This window comes from Lissotriton helveticus, chromosome 10 (assembly GCF_964261635.1).
Source record: "Lissotriton helveticus chromosome 10, aLisHel1.1, whole genome shotgun sequence".
Classification (NCBI taxonomy): Eukaryota; Metazoa; Chordata; class Amphibia; order Caudata; family Salamandridae; genus Lissotriton; species Lissotriton helveticus.
The window spans coordinates 199,078,570-199,099,797 of record NC_136071.1 but is presented as its reverse complement, the minus strand read 5'-3'; the positions used below and the strand labels follow the sequence as shown (position 1 = coordinate 199,099,797).

Sequence of the window (21,228 nt, the reverse complement as noted above, 5' to 3'; positions counted from 1 at the left end):
CATTGCACCATCAGGATTCAAGCAAGCCGGGCCGAAGACGCCTGAAATGGCAGAAACCGGTCCCCGGAAGCTTGTTTCCTTCCCAGTGTAAGAATTGGCTTTTGTAGTCTGGTCTGCCCTGTTCCCATGATGCACTGGGCCAGGGACAGACTAATTTGCATACAGCCAGGTTCTGAAACTGGGATGGTGCAATGAGCTAAAAAACGGTGTTGGATCTAGCCCTGATCTCTTGACTGGGTGAGAGTACTCTGCTTAATTCAGAGACTCTGTCCATCACCACCCCTTGTTGTAAATTATTTTGTCCACCCTAAGCGTGGAAGGGTATACTCAGATGTGAGTCCCTTGCTCATTGCACCATCAGGATTCAAGCAAGCCGGGCCGAAGACGCCTGAAATGGCAGAAACCGGTCCCCGGAAGCTTGTTTCCTTCCCAGTGTAAGAATTGGCTTTTGTAGTCTGGTCTGCCCTGTTCCCATGATGCACTGGGCCAGGGACAGACTAATTTGCATACAGCCAGGTTCTGAAACTGGGATGGTGCAATGAGCTAAAAAACGGTGTTGGATCTAGCCCTGATCTCTTGACTGGGTGAGAGTACTCTGCTTAATTCAGAGACTCTGTCCATCACCACCCCTTGTTGTAAATTATTTTGTCCACCCTAAGCGTGGAAGGGTATACTCAGATGTGAGTCCCTTGCTCATTGCACCATCAGGATTCAAGCAAGCTGGGCCGAAGACGCCTGAAATGGCAGAAACCGGTCCCCGGAAGCTTGTTTCCTTCCCAGTGTAAGAATTGGCTTTTGTAGTCTGGTCTGCCCTGTTCCCATGATGCACTGGGCCAGGGACAGACCAATTTGCATACAGCCAGGTTCTGAAACTGGGATGGTGCAATGAGCTAAAAAACGGTGTTGGATCTAGCCCTGATCTCTTGACTGGGTGAGAGTACTCTGCTTAATTCAGAGACTCTGTCCATCACCACCCCTTGTTGTAAATTATTTTGTCCACCCTAAGCGTGGAAGGGTATACTCAGATGTGAGTCCCTTGCTCATTGCACCATCAGGATTCAAGCAAGCCGGGCCGAAGACGCCTGAAATGGCAGAAACCAGTCCCCGGAAGCTTGTTTCCTTCCCAGTGTAAGAATTGGCTTTTGTAGTCTGGTCTGCCCTGTTCCCATGATGCACTGGGCCAGGGACAGACTAATTTGCATACAGTCAGGTTCTGAAACTGGGATGGTGCAATGAGCTAAAAAACGGTGTTGGATCTAGCCCTGATCTCTTGACTGGGTGAGAGTACTCTGCTTAATTCAGAGACTCTGTCCATCACCACCCCTTGTTGTAAATTATTTTCCGTCTAGATGAACAGCGGTGTCCGGGAGAGGGAACACCCGAAGGCACCGCCCCCCGTGACCCAGAGTGAAACTGTTTGGTGGAAGCCTTGCATCAGATGTCCACCCCAACAGATCCTGGTGGAATGCCTCATCCTGGTCCCTCTCCTGGACCAGGCCCTTCTCATGGCCCTATTTTAGGGCCTAGCCCGGGACCTGGACCATCACCCGGTTCTGTACACAGCATGATGGGGCCAAGCCCTGGTCCACCCTGCGTACCACATCCAATGGCAACCCTGAAACCATCAGATTATCCACAAGAGGGCATGCATCAAATGCATACGTCAATTGATAGAATGCATGAGAAAGCAATGGCAGAAGAAATGCACTGTGCCTCCATGAAGAGTACAAGCAAGAGGCCGCCTCACCCTGGGATGGGTCCACCTCAAATCCCAATGGACCAGCACAGCCAAGGTTATATGGCTCCTCGCCCATCTCCTTTAGGAGCACCTGAACATGTTTCCAGTCCAATGTCTGCAGGCGGTCCAACTCCTCCTCAAATTCCTCCTGGCCAACAGGCACCCATGATGCCAGGAGATTCACAGGTTATCAGTCAACCAAACCATGGTCCGCCTCCTTTCAGTCCTGTTCAGCTTCATCAGCTTCGAGCTCAAATTGTGGCATACAAAATGCTGGCTCGTGGTCAGACTTTACCGGAAAGCCTTCAGCTTGCCGTTCAAGGGAAGAGGACTTTACCTGCAATTCAACAGCAGCCACCCCCACCCCAACCTCCAGCTAACTACAACCGACCACCTGGTAGGTCAAGATTAGGACTCGCATAGTGAGTAGTAGTATGACCATAAAATGTTTAAACTGATTTTTACCAATTGCTAAAATGACAATTTAACCATTTTGCTTCCTTCCAGCTGTAATTCTTTCCCAGGTAACATGCCTGTCCTGCCATACCTCAAGAGACCATTTGAAAGATTATAAAATCCTAAAACTCACAGCAGCTTCATGGAAATATTACTGCAGGGTTTTATCAATTTAGAGCTCTCGCTAATCAAGCTAGTGTTTTTCAAGATCCTATGTTCCCTCTGTGGCTCTGTACATCTTTGTATGGGTTTTTTATATATTTTCTTTGTTAAACTACTTATTTTTCACAGGACTATCACATTTTTTTAAACTTAATGTATTAATTGGAATTTTCTGAATTTTCAATAAAATATACTTCACTTGTCCAAAAAAAAAACACCACCAGAGAACTGGTAGATAATTATGCCTTTGCTCACGCTTGAAAATTATTTAATAGAAATGTTACTTCTAATGAAAAACTACGCGAAAGAGGTGAAGAGAATTTGAGAGTTTACAAAGGTCATTATTTGATCATTTGTAAGGAGACATTGCCTGGAACTATATGTAAAACACAATTTTGCTTCAACTATTTGCTTGTTTATAAAAATGATTTAATAGTAAAGATTAAGGTAGCTATTGCACGAAAAATATATCTATGCTCAAGGAAAAATTTTACACTTGGAATTAAATGTCCCAGAAGCACAGGGAAATGTACTGGTCCACATTTTCATTCAAATGCATAGAATCTATATGTTTCGTGTGAGGGATATTACTCATAGCTAGAGGATACATTGTTGCTTTGCACGATTCGTGGAATTTTTCATGAAAGTGTGTAATTACCTTTTGTTCTTATTTAAGCAATCGCCTCATCCTTCTTGCACAGTCACAAAATCTCTCAAACTAAGAATGGCGATGATGTTTCAGATGTTGATGTTCATTCATTTTTAAATTGTCTTTGCTATTTAGAATTTAAAGCACAATAATATGAAATCTATACAAACCATTTTGTGAGTTTAATTTACCTCTGATCTAGAATCCATAAATTGCCTCATTACACATAGCACATATTTGTGTTACAAAATGTCATATACGTACTGGCAAACCCTTGATGCAAAATGATTAACTGTGTCCGCAGTAAACTCGATGTGCTTCGTGGAACTATCAGCTCTGCTTCTAATAAAGATGACAAAGCAAGATTTAGTCTATGAAAGATATTTCCAGAAAGCTAAGCACTCATGTACATTTTGAACTTACAACACAACATTTCCCTCTCTGATTAGATTCTCAATTGTAAGTTTCATGTGTTCCAGACTGTGGTTTTTAAGCCATTCTTCTGAGGTTTGAAAGTCCACTGGATGGGCTTCTTTTCCTTGAACATTCTGTGAAGCACAAAAAGAAGAAATCATGAAGGGAATAGAGAATATGGTATTAATGTACTACCACATTAGAGCTTGTACATCCTCTCTGTCCATTGGGTTGTCAAAAGAAACAAATTACTCACCTGTAACTATAGTTCTCCAGCATTGGTATCTTTCACAGATTCAGATCCTTGAATTATTCCCCATTGTTAGGCTGGGAATCTCGGTAGCATAAATTAGCAATAAACTTTGTTAGAATGGTCATAGGTCCAAACACAGAGTTAATTTATTAGCAAATTCATCTCATGTAAAAGTGTCCATATTTTAGCCAATCAGATGAATGAACCAAGCACTCCATTGCCCCTGGAGGCCTCCAAAGCACGGATTTTCAAAGCACATGAGTAAAAAGGAACAATTAGTGTGTTTCCAAACGGGTAGAAGGGTGGGTCTCAGGTGAAACTATGAAAGGTATCAACTTTGAGAAGTATAATTACAGAAGAGTATTCGCTTTTTTTCTGCATTGGATCGTTCATAGATTTACATGCCTGAAATAATAAATAGTATACCATACATTAACAGTATTAAGCAGACATATCTTATTAAAAGGGGTTGCGGTGAACTGCCTAACCCACTGAAGTTTCTGCTGCTGCACCTTCGTCTAGGCACTAGTGATTGGTAAATGTGTGCCTGTTCATGCATGTAAAAGCACAAAAGGTGGCTTGTTGAGACACGAGTGTAGAGGGCTGTTATGAAAAAACACTTCTGGTGGAGTGAGCCGTGATTCTTCCCAGCAGGAGTCATTTCATTTTTGTCACAAAAGACAATGTATAGCAAATGCCACCAAATAGGTTTTACTTAGACAGAGAACAATTCTTCCAAAGATGTCCAAGGGCCACAAACATCTGATGAGTGGTTTTAATGTCCTAAGTCTTTTCTAGATAAAAAAAGTCACCTGTGTATCTCTAGAGCAGATGTCTCCAACCAGTGAATTGCAAGTTACAATTAGCTCGAATACACCTTCCGAGCAGCTCACACCCTTGAGTTCATTTTTTAAATAAGCACAGGGTCACATTTTCTTTTTAAATTTACCAGAAGGCTGTATTTATATTATTGTCAGCAGACTGCAGATAGTAGGGCCTGATAATAGCAGTGCTCAGTCAGCTTTATGATCCAGACTGGGGCAAAAAGGTGAAGAACTGAAGCACAGAGGTATTTAACTCTTAAATAAAAGTTCTTGTCAAATCAATATTGGAGCACAAGAACAAAATTATGTTTCTGAATGCTTTTAAACAGGAGAAAATGAAAATGAAAAGAGACCTTCAAGAATGAGGGCCTGATTTAGATCTCGGTGGACAGGTTACTCCGTCACAACGGTAATGGATATCCCATCCGCCAAACTATAAATTTCATAGGCTACAATGGGATTTAGATTTTGGAGGACAGGATATCCTTCACTGTTGTGATGGAGTAGCCCGTCTGCCTAGATCTAAATCAGGCCATAAGTTAACTCTTCATTTTACATTTCTCCCATTTGGAAGTGTTGCATTTATAAACAGCAGGCCCCTTGCTCCCAGTAGGCAGGAGACACTGTGCCTTATTTATAAATGAACAAAAATATTCTATGAAACAATAAGTCTTAAGGTTCTTCTCCACTTTCACTTAAAACAATTACGTCTTAATGTTTTATGAAAAACAGTTCTTCCCTTTAAATTCCTACCATTTAAACAAATGGCTGTTTCAGGTATAAATATGTTACAATGTCTACAGGCATTGGAAGACAGATACCTGATGTTTGGAAATGGGCGAAAATGTAAATGATGAGTTTTATGGAATGCATATAAACAGAACCTTAACTCTTCAGTTGAACTTTTCTACCATTTCAAAGTGTCTCCTTTACACACAGCAGGCATCTTGCTCCCAGTGGCTGGTCGACACAGTGCACCATTATTTTAAGTGGGAGAAAGTTAAAATGCAGAAACATTTCCAATATTATGAACATTTTTGCAGAACATTTTTCTTCACGTAAACTTTCTCCCATTTAAAAAAAAAAAAAGGTTGTGTGTTTGTGTTATATATGTAATGGTTCCACATATGGTGAATGGTATGTCCTGTGCCAGTGCCACAAGTATTTACGACACTGGATCCCAGTCAACCATACACATATATTCCATTCATATGCTCACATGTTCATACTTCCCCAAAGACCATGCTCTCACTGACACACATGGCAGCCCCATCATAGTACCCCTAGCCAATGAAGCTGGGCGAGGGGGTGTCTGGTAACAATGTATGGGTTGCTTAGCCTTCAGTAACTCACAATGATTTTCATTGACCCGAAGTAGATCTGACTACAGAAAAGGTTGGAGAGCTCTAATCTAGAGAATGCAAGGATCTCTCTGCATTGAAGTAGGGTTGGGAAAGAATGAACAAAGAACAACTGACTCATCACGGTTAGTAGTTCAATGGTACGTTGGCAATAAATATTGGATTAAGTCCTAGGACACCTTTATCCTTTGAGAACTGGAGAAATAGTTGCTTGATTGTTAACATATGTTATTTACTTACTCTTCTGGAAGTGGTCAATGTAAAAAGCTATCTTGTTTTCCAAGAGAGCAATTTCCACTCTGGCTTGTAGTTCAGTCCAAATAGAGGTGCAATGAGCTGTCTTAGAACTGTATTCAGTTCCTAGGAAACAAAGGTCTGCCTCACTAGAAGGGGGTGTGGCGTTCATAAGTTGTTTGACCATCTTTGTTGGAGAAGATCATCTGTATCTTGAGATAGCCACTAGATTCACCTACACCAAGGTGTGTTTGAGGCTGTACATGGACTGGAGTAACATATATGACAGTATCTAATGAAGTTCCACAGAGAGTGAGTTTAAGCTCCTACTTGCACACCAGATACAGAATCACTTCAATTTAGTGTTGAAACCTTTGAAACCTTTGGAGGTAAATGGTGCACATGTTTGCAGAACAACATCTCTGCAGTCCTTTGGGGTATCCAAATGTTCACGTTTTACGTAAACTGAAGCCAGACCATGAGGTTGAAGGATTTTAGATCAGGATGCAGAATTCATTCCTGCTGTCTGTTAAACCATTCCAGGTGCACTTTGAAGGTGGACTGTGGACCTCTAGACAGCTGTAGTGGTTTGGCATTCCAATACTTCCTTAGCAATGCAGAAGAAATCAATCCCATTTTGCATAGTTCTCTCCTTGCTTTGGTGAGGACTTGCAAGACCAGAGGAAACTATGGGGAAGCCTATGCAAAGATGTTGAAATGTAAAACTCTTCCTCAAGTACCCTGCTGATACTGCCTCCTGGCATACAGAAGACATTTTTGCTTCTCTCGAGTTGCTGGACTTGATCATGATGAAGCCCGCACTTGTGACACTATGAGAACGTTCAACTCAAGGCATATAACTTATTGCATCAATGTTGTGCTGTTCCTCTGAACTAGGACTGAAGTGGTTTGTAGATGCAGAGGAAAGGCCTGGACACCTAAGTAAATAACACTGAGATTTAAGACTTCTCCGCTTCCAATCACTTGCCTCTTGAGGTCATGTCATATGTCTGGGCCTCCCATATGTCCATTGATACATCTGTAGTCACTATCATCTGATATGGAGGCCGTTGAAAAGTCTGGCCAATTGAAACATACTTTGGCATGCTCCATCACAACAGCGCCTGTTTCAGTTGGTAAGTAACAATTGCTTTGCTTACCCTTAAATCCTCTGCTCGCTGCCTAGTTGATGCTGGATGGGCCTCATCTGAAGTCTGCAATGATGAATCAGGGAAAAGCTCAAGGTCATTCGCCCAAGTAACAACATGTACTGTCTGACTGGAATGGAAGTGTAGTTGAAAATAGTCTTGGCTAGGTTCTCCAATGTCTTCTCTTCTCTTGTGCAGGGTCAAGGTATGCTCATAGGAAGGTCAGGGTAGTGTTGATGGAAGAGCACCAGGAATTTCATTATTGAATATTCTGATTTCCTTCACTACTGAACTTTTTATAAGCCAATGGTCCAAGTACAAGAATACCTGGCAGCCCTTCTCTCAAAGGTGCACAACTAGTGCTGCCCGACATTTGGTTTAGACTCATGGGGCTAACTTGAGGCTGCACAGGAGGGCTTTGAACTCTAATAGATGTTGCACTCTGAACCTCCAGTCAAGACCCCCATGCCAACCCACTTTACATATGGGTACTGACTTCTTTCAGTGTCCATTGTAGTTGCCATCAGACTTGTGAGTGCTCTGTGAAAAGAAAATCTAGATCGAAACTGGTGAGCTCTGAGATACAGGCCATATAATACAGGATATCGGAAGCAGATGGTGAAGTGTAGCAATTGCGAAAAAAGGCACAATCATATAACTTAGCCCTACTTGACAGTGATCTTTGGCATCTAAAGAAAGTTTGAAGCAGATGGTGACACTGAATGGTGTCTGCTAAGCTACATCACCTTAGCGTTGAAAGCACCAGCCTCACATACTCAATCGCGATTTCATGAAACTTCAGTGTGAGACTTCCAAATGGCAGCCATCATTGGCAGTGGTCCTATGTAAACCTCACCCTTCCAAGTCAGCTCGCATCCCAACTTTAACAACTAGTGCAGAGATACAAGCACACATTAATGAAGATGGAACTTCAGTTTGAACACAGAGTATAATGTTTCTTATATAGTCACACCACACTGTAGAAGAACAACCTTAATGGAGGACACGAACAAGACAGCTGGACAAGAACAGAGAAACCTTGTGTGAATGAGACATTAAAGAAATCCCCTTGAGACATTGAAAGAACAAGGTGAGAAATAACACCATGGAGACATCGAGTTAACAGGTAACTGGGGTGTGAAGTAACATACATTGGGGGAACTCCTTACTTATCTTTATTCTTGGCCCATAGCAGCAGCAGCGGTCACAGCCTGTAAACCAGGGGCTGCAACATCGGGACAGCGAGAGTGAGGGCTTCTTTGCCGACACCGCCAAGAGTCATTACTGCTAAACTACTTGCGCCGCCGCCCCGGGACTAAATTTCCGGGCAGGCTAAGCGGCGGTTCGCCCTTTGAACTCCAGAACGGCGCCAGGAGGTGCATTTAATCAACGCGCTCCCCGGCAAGAGCGGGGAACTCCTTACTTGTCTTTATTCTTGGCCAGAGCAGCGGCAGCGGTCACAGCCTGTAAACCAGGGGCTGCAACATCGGGACAGCGAGAGTGAGGGCTTCTTTGCCGACACCGCCAAGAGTCATTACTGCTAAACTACTCGCGCCGCCGCCCCGGGACTACATTTCCCGGCAGGCTAAGCGGCGGAGCGCCCTTTGAACTCCAGAACGGCGCCAGGAGGCGCATTTAATCAACGCGCTCCCCGCATCGCTGGACGCCGTGCCCGTTTAAGCCCGTTCAAGCGCGGACAAGAACGGGACGGGCCACCCTAGTAACACCTGGAGCTCTAGAAAAACAAGGTTAGTGCTCCAAATATATCATTGGGCAGATATATATAATCGATTGTGCAGCAACACTAGCCTTCCACCTGTTGTAACTAAACATGGCTGTCATGCACGAAGAGGGGACAATTGGAAGTAAATCCACTGGGGGCACATTAATGGGCACTTTAGATAATTTTCTGATTAGAGTGTCATCAGCCTTGGCAAAGGACATAGAGCTCACTGAGAAAAGGCTCTCCCTGGACTGGACATTGCCTTTGATAAAAGATCTTCCCTGGGCACCCTGGCGAGGAACAGATCGCCACGGAGTCATCATGCTGACATAGAGGGGACACTTCTGCCATCGGGAGTGGAGGCAAGATCCTTATCGCCCCAGCCAGTAATCATCCTTCATACATGTGAAGCATCGTTTAATAGTAACGTCTCCGAAGGGGACGTAAATAGAGCCCCAACACCTAATATAAGAACACGCTCAGCATCCCAAGCAAAACAAGGAACGGCACGACAGACTGGGGGTGCACCAGCAAAAAGAAAGCGACCAGGGGCACAACCTCATACAGGGGGAAGGAAGGCAAATAGTGCAAAAAACTCTGTTACTAAAGAGGACCTGGTGGTAATTCCAAAACAAAGCCCTATGCAGCCTGGACCTCATGGTAAAGATGGCCATAATAAAAATCCGATCTCTGTGGGGGTGGATCTCCATCCAGATTTGGGCCCTCTGTTTTGGAAAAAACTCGAGGGCACTATTAAGAAGATATGCCATCCAATCCATGACCGGTTGGACTCAATAGAAAATAGACTGGTATGTCTTGAACTGTCACTCTCACAAGCTCAAAAGAAGGCAGGACTAAGGAACAGTACTACTGCTGCTCGCCCGATAACATCATCTGTGCATAACACAACTGATCTTAGTTCTAGTGGTATAACGATTGAGGGGGACAAAGTAAGCCAGTCTAGTAAAGGGGTGCCCCCTGTTATTTCTCAGCCTCCGGTGCCGGCAGGGGACGGGAGTATAGCGCATTCTAATAGATGTCCCCAGGCTAAGAATGTAACTAAAGCCTTACCTCCGGCTCCAAATACAGTAGGGGCTGAGTCATCATTGGTAGGGAATACCGGAACTACTCAGGGCAATGGCAGAAGGAGGGAAGTTAGACAACAAAATCCGCCCCACCTACCCCCAGTATATGATGACGTCCAATTACTCTACATTGATCTACCTCCCCAATCAGCCCCTTATGTAGTAGTATTGGTTGGGGTCCCACCAGTAGCTCAGGGGAAGCAGGAATCTTATCTGGATCTCAAGCATAAGTGTATTTTTTGGCTTAATAAGTTTCGCCCATTACCAACTAATATGCGAGCAGAGATCATGGGTGTTAGAAGAGTCAATTGGATTGGAAGAAGATGTAAGACTGTCGCAGGGGACTGTATTATTATTAATTTTAGAAATTGCGGATGTGTTAATCACATCTGTAATTGGCCTTACAATGAACATTACCCTGGAATTCAGGCTCTTCCACTTGCTTACTTCTATGGCCCTCCAGTTTCTTCTGAGAGAGATATTTTTCAGCAGGGTACCACACCAAACTACTGCCCGTTGGGGAATGTAAGGCTGTTCAATAGATTTGAGGCTCTCTCTGGGCTGGCGGATTGCGACTGACATCATGCAAATTTAAGTCCTGCCTTATGTAGTACAGTAGAGAGGAACAGGGACGAGGGAGAACTGTATCTGAGCCTAAACTTATTACCTACCATGGGGAACAACGTAGTGAGGGAGGGCAATGCTGGATATAATGCTACAGCCATGGCTAATACTGTGGGGGAGGGTAATGCTGGTTATAATGTTACAGCCACTGCTAATATTGTGTTACACAATGTATCTTGTTCTTTGGAATCCCAGAACATTGTATATCATAGGTCAAGTGATGATCCTACCGGGGGTGACTTGATTCTAGTCTCCAAAGAGCCAGCATACTATACCTCCTTCATCTCATGGAATGTGGCAGGAATAGGGACTAAACTTATTTCGCCTGATTGGCAGGAATTTATTGATTATTTTGACATATGCCTGTTCCAGGAGGTGTGGGCAACTGAGGCTATATATAAAGTGGGATATTTGAATTTCTTTATCCCAGCAGTCAAAAAAAGTCAGGGTCGCCCTATGGGGGGTTTGGTCATATGGGTTAGACAGAGTCTCAAATGTCAAATTCAGCAGCTTCCTGTGTTGAATAGTGACATCTTAGTTATTAGACTTAGATTCCCAAATGACTTAACAATTGATATTTATAATGTATATGCAAGGGGACTTCCAGGCGGCAAGAAATCTGATGTGGTTACAAAGTTAGAAGCATTGTTACAGGCTACTCCCCCTAACATACTGCCTTTAATCGCGGGGGATTTTAATACTAGGTTTGAGCCCCTCGGTTTGGATGATACTAACTTAACAGAGGAGGAGGACCGCAGGTGGGGAATTCCACAACTGGGTATTAATCCCATAAAAAAATGAACAGAGGCCGCAATACAGATGAAGGCCCTCTGTATGGGGAATCAGCAAAGGGCTGCTAATGGGCGCACATTGTCAGACAAAATGGGGAAGGAAACGTTTGACAATGGTGTAAGGGCAAGCAATATTGATTATTTGCTTGTCCCGCTTCAGTTGTGGAGCACTCTCCTAGATATGGAGGTGGTTGCTCGTGTTGAGAGTGACCACAACCCTCTTTCGGCATTGTTTAATTTGGGACTTCAGAAAAAGAATGAGGTACCGGGAGGATCAATTTTGCCTGATTTGGTATTGTCAAACGATGAGCGCCACCTTAAGTGGTGCCAGGTTGTGGGGCATCAGGAAATTATTTCTGATATTAGCGAGGACCTGGAAGGAGCACTAGCAGCTATTGAGGAGGCCACTTTGTCTGGTCCTTCTCATCAACCCCTGGTGGGATTCATAATAGCCTGTTTGCTAAATTAAAAAAATACTTTTGCAAATCTAACTTTTGCAAACCTAATTCAGGCAGCAGATCCCAGACTAGAAAAGAAGAAAGCTTGTACAATGATCTCTGCCGCCAAGCTAGGGGAGATCTAGGCCTTGCTTTAAAAACTAAAGACATAGGGAAAATAAAGTTGGCCCGCAGAAATTATAGACAAACTCAATACGTAGCAAAAAAGGAATGGGAATATAACTGGTGGCAAGATCTAAAAACGGCATGTAAGTTTATAAAACCCCCAAATTCTTTTGGAATATTTTTAAATGGGACAGGGGAGGGCATAGAGAGAGCCCTCAAAATAACGTTGACCAAAACTCATGGGTTGAGTATTTTAGCCCACAATATGCTAGCAGTGTAGCTGACAGTAGCAAGGGGGTGTTCGTCCACGCCTTTTATAAAGAAGCCACTTTCACCTTACGAGAAGTGGACAGGGCACTAGACCTAGTTAATGAGGGTCGTGCCACGGCATGGACTGTGTGCACGCAGACGTATTTTTTAATAACAGAGCCCGTTGGAGGATGTATATCCTGTATATGGCAAATACCATAGCACAAGGGATGGAGGTACCCCAATCATGGAAAGGTGCAGAGATAGTGCCAGTGGAGTGGTGTGGCTCACTGGTTAGAGGCGGCAGACCCGGAAGCAGAGAACGTCCCGGGACCAGGGTTCAATTCCCGACGCGGAAGGGTCATGGACCAGGGTCAGCGGACTCGATAATTCTCGCCTCGGTGCCTACTCTAACCAGGGACCACACTCGGCAACTCTGGGCATTAGCTTGCCTCATCTCTACAACGGCCCCCCACATTCGCCGGGGATGCCTGGTTTCACCTTGGAGGTACCCAGTAAGGACCATCTCACAGGGATAGCCAGGACGGGTTCCCCAGCGGTCTACAGCGCCACGACGCCTCAGGGCAGCAGTGCGCTTTACAAGACACATACATTTACATTTACATTTACAGTGTATAAAAAAGGGGATAAGTCGTCAGCAGCTAATTATAGACCGATAAGTCTGATCGACTCGATCCAAAAGATTGTGGGCCGACTTGTATTAGGCAAAATCCAGTCCTGGATGGATGATGATAACATCCTTAGTCACCTCCAGGCTGGCTTTCGTCCGAAAACAAGCACTATAGATCAGGTCTTTCGGTTTATCATGCTATACTGGCATACGGTGATCCTGGAGAAAGGCACCCTGTACGCGGCCTTTGTTGACCTAAGGGCGGCTTTCGACCTTGTTCCGCGAAAAATTCTGTGGCAAGTCCTTGCGGGGATGGGGATGACGCCTGAGCTGCTGAGCCTAATCGTCCGCCTACATGAGGATACATTCGCCAGGGTTACGTGGGGTTGTCAGGGAGAGGTAACGGAAACCTTCCCGGTTGAGCGGGGAGTGAGACAAGGTTGTGTCATGGCACCGACCTTGTTCTCGCTCTTAGTGAACGGGGTGGCTGAGTTCCTCTCCCTGATCCCGACTGATGCACCGGCTATGTGTGGTGAACGGGTCCCGATCCTCATGTTCGCCGACGATACATTGATTATGTCAAAAACGCCAAGTGGGCTCCAGCGTGCTTTAAAGCGCTTTGAAATTTTTGTCTGAAGAGAGGTCTTGAAATAAACACGGCAAAAACAAAGTTTATGGCCATAGACCATCTGGGTCTGCTAAAGCTTTCAGAGGAGCGATGTATATGAATGGCGCCCCGCTAGAGCGGGTTGATGCCTTCACCTATCTGGGGGTCACACTCCAGAGAGATCTGGGGTGGACCAGCCAATTAGATATCGCAGTATTAAAACATCACCAAAAGGCTGGCATCCTTCTGAAAAAGTTCAGCTCATCAACAACAAAGCCCATTAGCCCACTATTGGAAATTTATAGGATGAAGGTGTTAAGCTCGACATTGTACGGAGCTGAGCTATGGGGATTTCAGAATTTGAAAAATTTGACGCTGCCAGAAAACGAATTTTTGCGTAAAGCAATTAGCGTCCCTATAAGCACTCCTCTAACACCTCTATTGTGGGATCTTGGACAAAAAGCGGTCCAGGACCTTGCCTCTCTACGGCCCTTGTTGTATTGGCGTCGACTGTGGACCACAGAGGAACTTCAACACTACACACAGGGCTTAAGGGAGATTATGACAAAAGATGGCTGCCAAAAAATCCATTGGCTGAAGTCCAATCGGTCCCTGCTAATTAGGCTGGGACTGAGAGAGCTATGGGACGATCCGATAAATGCTGCATTCCCTTCCAAGAAAACTCTGAAAGTAAGCTATTGGGAGATGGTAAATGCAGAAGCATGCATAAAGGGTTTTTCCTCACACCTAACAGGCCGTTTCTTAGAGTTTAAGGCCCAACCGAAACTGGAATTGTATTGGGATGTCATAGAGAAAAATCAGGATCGCAAACTCTATTTCCAATTTAGAGTAGGCCCCCTTCCAGTTAGGTCCTTTACAGCCAATTGGGCGGGGGAAAATGGTAAGGATAAATGTCCTAAGTGTGGTGAAGAACGAGAAACAATAAGTCATTTCCTCTTCTTCTGCCCTATATGTTCTACACCTAGAGCTATGTGGGTCAAGCCTATCTGCAGAGTGATTGGCACACGCAGGCATGCAGAGGCCCTAAGAATTTTAAGTACTGACCCCAGCCCTTTAATTGCTATCGCTATGGCTAAATTTCTGAAATGGGCTTGGGTAATTTGTATGCGCCTTATTGCGGAAGGACTCTGATTATTGATTATTGATTAATTACTACTGCTGATTGTGTGTGTAAATATGTGGGCCTACTCAACTTATGTAATGTATGTGCAATATCCCCTGTTCTGTTAAAAATTATGGATTTTATTTTATGATTTTAGATTTTATCCATTTAAAATAATTGATATTCGGCAATTGTCTATAGTAGTTTAATCTATTCTTAGATATTTATTGAATTGTTTTTACTGAATTTTATATTGAAAAACTGTGGTTTTATGTACGCTTTTATGACTTAATTGTCGAATAAAGTATGATGAGTAACATATCGGGAGCAAGCAGGTGAAGCAGAGGGTGTGACACAACAACTCATGAGAGAAGGAAATGCATGTTGAATAGCCTTTTAACTGACTCAAAGTTAGCAAGGTCAGCCTTTGCGGGAGAATAGTGATTGACTTTAGATGGAGGAGTAGAATGCATGAATAAACACACTTGTTTTGCTTTTATAGGTAGGATTCTTGCTGCCTTGTTACTTGCCACAAACATAATATATGAGAATAAGAGGAGAGTGAAGAATCACATCAAGGTATCAGGGATGAAGAAATCTCAACACATCAGCCATATAGCAGTTGCATGTAGGGTTTTTGAAGCTTAGAAATCTTTTGTTTTGTTCTTGTGCTTTGTTACTGTTTTATGCTGGGCATCTCTAATCAGAGGTATACAACCAGGTATATGCAACCATTCACCAAGCTTAGAAAACAGCGATCAACCTACGGCTGCATAGTGGCCAATTGGTTAAATTCACGTTTTGAAGCACATATTATTCCGCCCCTTACCTTTTCCCCTTAGAGCATCGGATTACCCACTAATATCCCTGGATGGCCAATGGAGGCCGAGACGTAGAGCTGGAGTAGTCTTTGTATCCCTTGCATCCCTGTGAAGGCACCGAAAAATCTTGACAACAAAAAAGGTCTCACATTGGTGAGCAAGTGTTTAGGATCTTCAGACTCTGATCTCAGCAAACTCTGATCTCATGAGACACTGGTGCGAGCTGATAAGCCCAGCATTTACAAGTCAACTACACCTAAAATGGTGGTTGCACGATGGGAAGAACCTGAGCTGCAGAGTATGACTGTAGAGAAGCAGAGGAAAATGTGTACTGCCTGGGGTTAAATTCTCATGGCACAAATAAAGAGCAGTTAATCACTTATATGTCAAAATCGCACCTCTTTAAGTGGGTATCGCTGAGAAAAATGTAGAACTGAAAATGCCCCATGACAGAGGATTGCAGATGCTCGAGAATAGGAACCCATATTCCATGGCCCCCAAAAGACCTCCCCTGACTTCTCTTTACCCAGGGTCACCTTCTCCCACATCCCTGGAATTGCTGCTTTATGTTGGATAAGCGTAGCACAGTCTCTAAGGGTCAGACAGATGGATCTATATTTTCAGATGTTTAAGGACTTGACAGGTGAGGAAGTTAGGAATTTTGATCTAGTAAGGGTGAACTAATAAAGCCAGAAAGATTATCAAAACACAGCGATGAGGAATAGGAATCAGTCACAAAAAGTAAATGAGCTGTAAGAAGCAGCCCAAGAATGTTATATGGACTCTGGAGTATCAGAAGGTGATTGGTGTCCTGAAGGATGCACTATGCCATGCACGAGTCCTAAAAGCTCCTAACAACAGTCCATCTTTCATCGCCAAAGTGGATGCTCAGCAAACGTAGCTCAGGCAGTTGTTGGTATGAGAAAAGGAAAGAGTATCCAAAAGCCTTTACTACCTGAACACTGCCTCCCTAACCTTAGGGAGCAGAACAGGGCTGCTATTGCGAAAATCATGTGGTCCCTTCGGAGATTCAGGCCTCACTTGTTCAGAAACAAGTGTATTGTCCAGATGGATCACCAACTGCTAAAGTGGCTGATGTCAATAAAGTATGAAAACCCCAAGTTGCTCCAGTTTACATATTCCTACAGAAAGTAGACTTCACTCTCAGGCACAAGGCGTGAATGTCAGAGGAGAATGAAGATTGCTTTTTTAGGATGACATGACTGACTCTCCCCAAATGGGTAGTAGCTCTTGACATTTGAAGAGGGAGGAACATGCTACTGGAACAAAACTCCTGTGCATGACTTTGAGAAGCTGTGTCTTGTATCTGCTTACCTGAAACCATTCTCTCTGTAGCCACACTTGCCAGTCAGGGTGAAATTGAAATTGATCCCTCCCCTCATTCTTAGAATGAGATCTATATCTGTATCTAGAATCGCTCCACATCACTATCTGAGCCAACAAAAAACTGACTCAGGATGGGCAGCTGATCTGCATGATCTATACCCAAGCGGATCACTCCAGCGCCATGTTCCCCAGAATTAGAGGGGGATCCTCAAGATTTTTAAGTTACACATCACCTGATTGGCCAGGCTTGCAATGTTGGAAAATAAGTACTGGGCCCTGCAAACAGTAGTGTTAAATATATCTCTTTGGCATCAAAAGAAGACCTGCTTACAAGAGAGAAGACAATAGAGCCCAAGAAAAGCACCTACTTGGGTTGCTACTCTCCTTTAGGACTGGGTTGAAGTCTGAACCAATCTGTGGAGAAGTTGCTGTTGCTGAACAAAGTGAAGAAGAAAACCTGCGTGCCTGTGCAAAGAGCTGGGCTTCCAATACAAGAGGGGGTGACTAAATGGAAATGGTAAACAGAGTCCACTGACGGGCAGAAGATGTGTGGAACAGTTGAGCAGACAACTGCCTAACAAGCAAGAGGTTGTCCCTGAAAGCAACACCTACAGCATACCATCTGATCAAGGGGAGGCCTTGTCACCTGCCAGACCGTGAAATAGGTGACCTAGCTAAACATGGCTCTCCGTTTGCCTGTGGGGGGGGGGGTTGCTGTTGTGTCCCTCCTAGTCATCCAAAATCCTAACTTCACCTCGCATGTGGAAACTCATCTGGTGGCCAGAATAAATTCCAGAACCATTGGAATAGACCCTTTAGCCGAAGTGGTTCCAGAGATATGGCAATTAGAACTCTGGTCAGAAGCTCAGTGTCAATCTATTTCCACAATCAGTTCTACCTCTTTCTATGGTAGTTGTGGGAATTTCTGGAAGTGTCAGTGCCCAATTACCACAAACTCTTGATTGCAACAGGTAGGGTTGGGTATACAAGCGCCTAAGAGATATCACGGGTAAATTAGCATGCTTGCAAGCCACTATCCATAATGAATAGTCCCATGGCTACAGGACTCTAGACTCCAGCTGATTTTGCTTCAGGACCAGTGACCAGATTCTCTGTCACCATGCCCAGGACCAGAATTAAATTAAATAAACGAATTTCGTTGCGCGCCCTGCATCGCAAAATGCGATGCAGGGTGCGCTACAAAATTCGATTTATTAATGTAATTGTTTACTTACCTGCAATCATCCATATTCCGGTGTTCACCACCCCCCACCCTGCCCCTCCTCTGCCCCGCCTGTCTGCCCCACGGAACTACCTCCACGGGCCGCGGCTGGTGGAAGTGAAGCCGGTGATTGAGGTATGGAGTTCCCGGTGTTGTGTAGTGACACTTGGTCCCTAATTTTCTTGTGCCTGAAAATAAAAGAATGCGTTGTGCTGTAATGTAACTGTTGTTCATGTGAAGCACTTGACTCCAATTCCTTTGCGTCTATATAAAATTGTTAAACAATCTGACGTTTTAAAAAACCAGTACAGAAAGTCAAATGACAGACCATTATCTTGAATCCAGAACTCTCCTTCACACCACAAAAATGGTAGTGGGCACATTTCCAAACTTTGAGCTCATTTTACTGAAAAACACCCTACTTTTTTCAGAAGAGCAACCACTGAATAGAGCTAAAGGAGCCTGAGGCATGGATTGACTTAACTATGGCAATATTGTCAACCCACATATTACCCAAAATACTCAAGTTAGTAGAAAACCAGGTGGCTAGACTTCCCTCTGTCTTATAATACGTGACCGCACCGTGAATGCTCTAAAGAATATCACTCTATTGGCTTATTACCCTGTGCGCCATGCACAAACACTGTTGGAGGAGAGGCCCAGGCTACCTTCATAAACTGGCATTCACCTCATGTCCACACAAGCCCTATCTGCTCACTCCCACTCGACCATCAAGCCAAAATTCAAATGACAGGCAGATCACCAGAAGTTCAACAAACGTGCCTAACAAAAAAAAAATGAATGTGTCCTCTTGTAATGCAACTGGTGCCATGTAAAGCGCTCTGATACCCGATTCGGGTCAAGTTTGTGCTATATAAAACTCTGTAAAATAAAAAAATAAAAAAATAATAAATAATGTCACCACACTTTTTACTGAACCTGAAAACAGTGTTAAACAACCTCCGGTTCAGGAACATTTGGAAACACAGTATTTTTCAGGGATACATTTGAGTAATTTCCATAGCAAGTTAGCCTGGAAATGAACTAGCTCGGTATGAACTTCATCATTGACTTCTAATTTACTAACTAATCAGTAACCAGGCCCACTGAAGTGTCTGGCAATAAATTAGTGTGACAAAAAAATAAATACACTAGTAACTACATACAAACATGCATACATACAAATGAGCCTTTCGGTTGGCAAGGGAGAGGCTGAGGAAATATGCTTCCCACAAAATTAGGGTATTCACAAATATTCTGCAATGAATTTGCCGTGCATAGAGTGCCCACAGATAGGTTAGGGAAACATGTGCATGCCAGCAATGTACACAAATACCATATATGTTTTGCTTGTAAAGCACAGCATGTACAATGGATGCACTAATTCTCTAAGTGATGTAGGTTTAATGCTATCCAAAACTGGAAATTCTATTTAGCATATAATCACACCATTTGTGAATCGCCAACTGTTTTGAAGATCAATGTTAAACACATTTCCCAATAAAAGAGCTTTTACCACATATATTGACACAAGCATAAAGGACAGTGATCAGCCTCTAATCAATGCCATGTCAAATTAGTGCTAATTAGAAATTATACAGTTTAATATGAAAGAGTATTCGAGTACCCTTCTGCAATCTAATTGTAAATTACATGTTGACTTTGATGTTGCTCTGACTATAATTTTGATTATGCATTAATCTCCAGTAATTGCTTTATTCTTGACTGTATGGCTAGCTTCATTTTCAGTCTGTTTGTGGCAAACCTATAGATACATAAATGCATAAATAATGGGTATAGATGACATCAGTAGGTAAAGTAGGCCTGTGCTGAGTTTGGTTACTCCTCTACGTGTTGAAATTAGCCTGTCTTTGTATCAGTATCTACTCACCAACAGATCCCTGGTCTGGTTGACATGTGTAACCAGTAAACCATGATCAGGGTCTTTCTCGATAATTTCGACATTCTGCCAGGTAGGGCGTCCTCTCGCTAAAACTGGGTGCGATTCGGGGTCTGGACTGAAAAAAGAAAGGGATTTTACAGCTGTTGAATAAAAACATCCTAAGATTATCCTACTCCCTACCTACAAAACAATCTAAGTGAACAACTCAGGAAGTACAGTAAATTACTATTATAGAAGAGGTGCTGTCAATTTAATGTAAATGTTTAGGAGCACAGAGGCCTATTCACAAAGCCATTTTGGAGTATTTAAAGTGGTGAACCCCCTAAATATCGATTCAGAAATATCGACTGCCCAGAATATCGAGAAAAAAAGATAGAGAATGGACAGAATATCGACTGACCAAAATATAGTTGGTCAGAATATCGAAATTAAGGTAAGAAATATCGATTCCCATAATATCGAATTTAAAATATTGTTTTCCATAATGTCGAAAAAAAATTAGTGTTATGTATGGTAGTATATGAGTTAAAAATACATATTATATTTGTAATTTATGTTTAATTTTTTTTAAATAATGAATGTTTTGTTATTTAATTTTTGCGTAATTTAATTCCGTAGCGGGTTGTGGGTTTATAGGGGAATAGGGTGGGAAGTAATTTAATTATAGTAAATTAAATATGAGTTTTTATGAATGAATAATTATTTTTAATTTCATTTTGCATTTTAGTACTGTAGCGGGTTGTGGGTTTATAGGGGAATAGGGTGGGAAGTAATTTAATTGTAATTAAGTACATTTGTATTGTTGTATGTATTGATAATTAATTAATTGTTAATTAATTATTAATTGGTAATTATTTTTTTATTAATTGGTAATTAAGTTTTAATTAATTGATTAATTGATAATTAAGTTAATTGTTTTAATTTATTATTCAGAGTGGGTTGTGGGTTATAGGGGAATAGGATGGGAAATAATGTAATTGTAATTAAGTAAATATGTATTTATATTTATACGTATTGATAATTAATTAATTGTTAATTAATTATTAATTGGTGATTAATTTTTATTAATTGGTATTTTTTATCTTATTACCTTTTTTGGTATTGAAAAGTAATTAGTTGTTAATTATTATTAGGTGATTAATTTTTGATAAATAACATTTATTGGTATTTATAATTAATTAATTATTACATATTTTGAAATTGGTAATTAATTTTAAATTGGTATTGATAATTTATTTTTATTTAAATATTAAATCATTACTTTCCCTACTGTTGCACTCTATGGAGTGGGAATATTCAT

General features: G+C 42.6%; 1 protein-coding gene across 3 annotated transcripts in view; it reads right to left on the bottom strand.

Annotated features, from left to right (window-relative positions):
- VWA3A (von Willebrand factor A domain containing 3A) overlaps positions 1-21,228 on the bottom strand; it is a 528,715-nt gene that overhangs the window by 466,546 nt on the left and 40,941 nt on the right. For all 3 annotated transcript variants that reach the window (XM_078665117.1, XM_078665116.1, XM_078665118.1), the window contains exons 3-5: positions 19,917-20,043; positions 3,429-3,553; positions 3,270-3,347 (exon numbers count right to left, since the gene is read on the bottom strand). In XM_078665117.1, the coding sequence (XP_078521243.1) occupies positions 3,270-3,347; positions 3,429-3,553; positions 19,917-20,043 (330 nt within the window). The remainder of the gene's footprint in view (positions 1-3,269; positions 3,348-3,428; positions 3,554-19,916; positions 20,044-21,228) is intronic.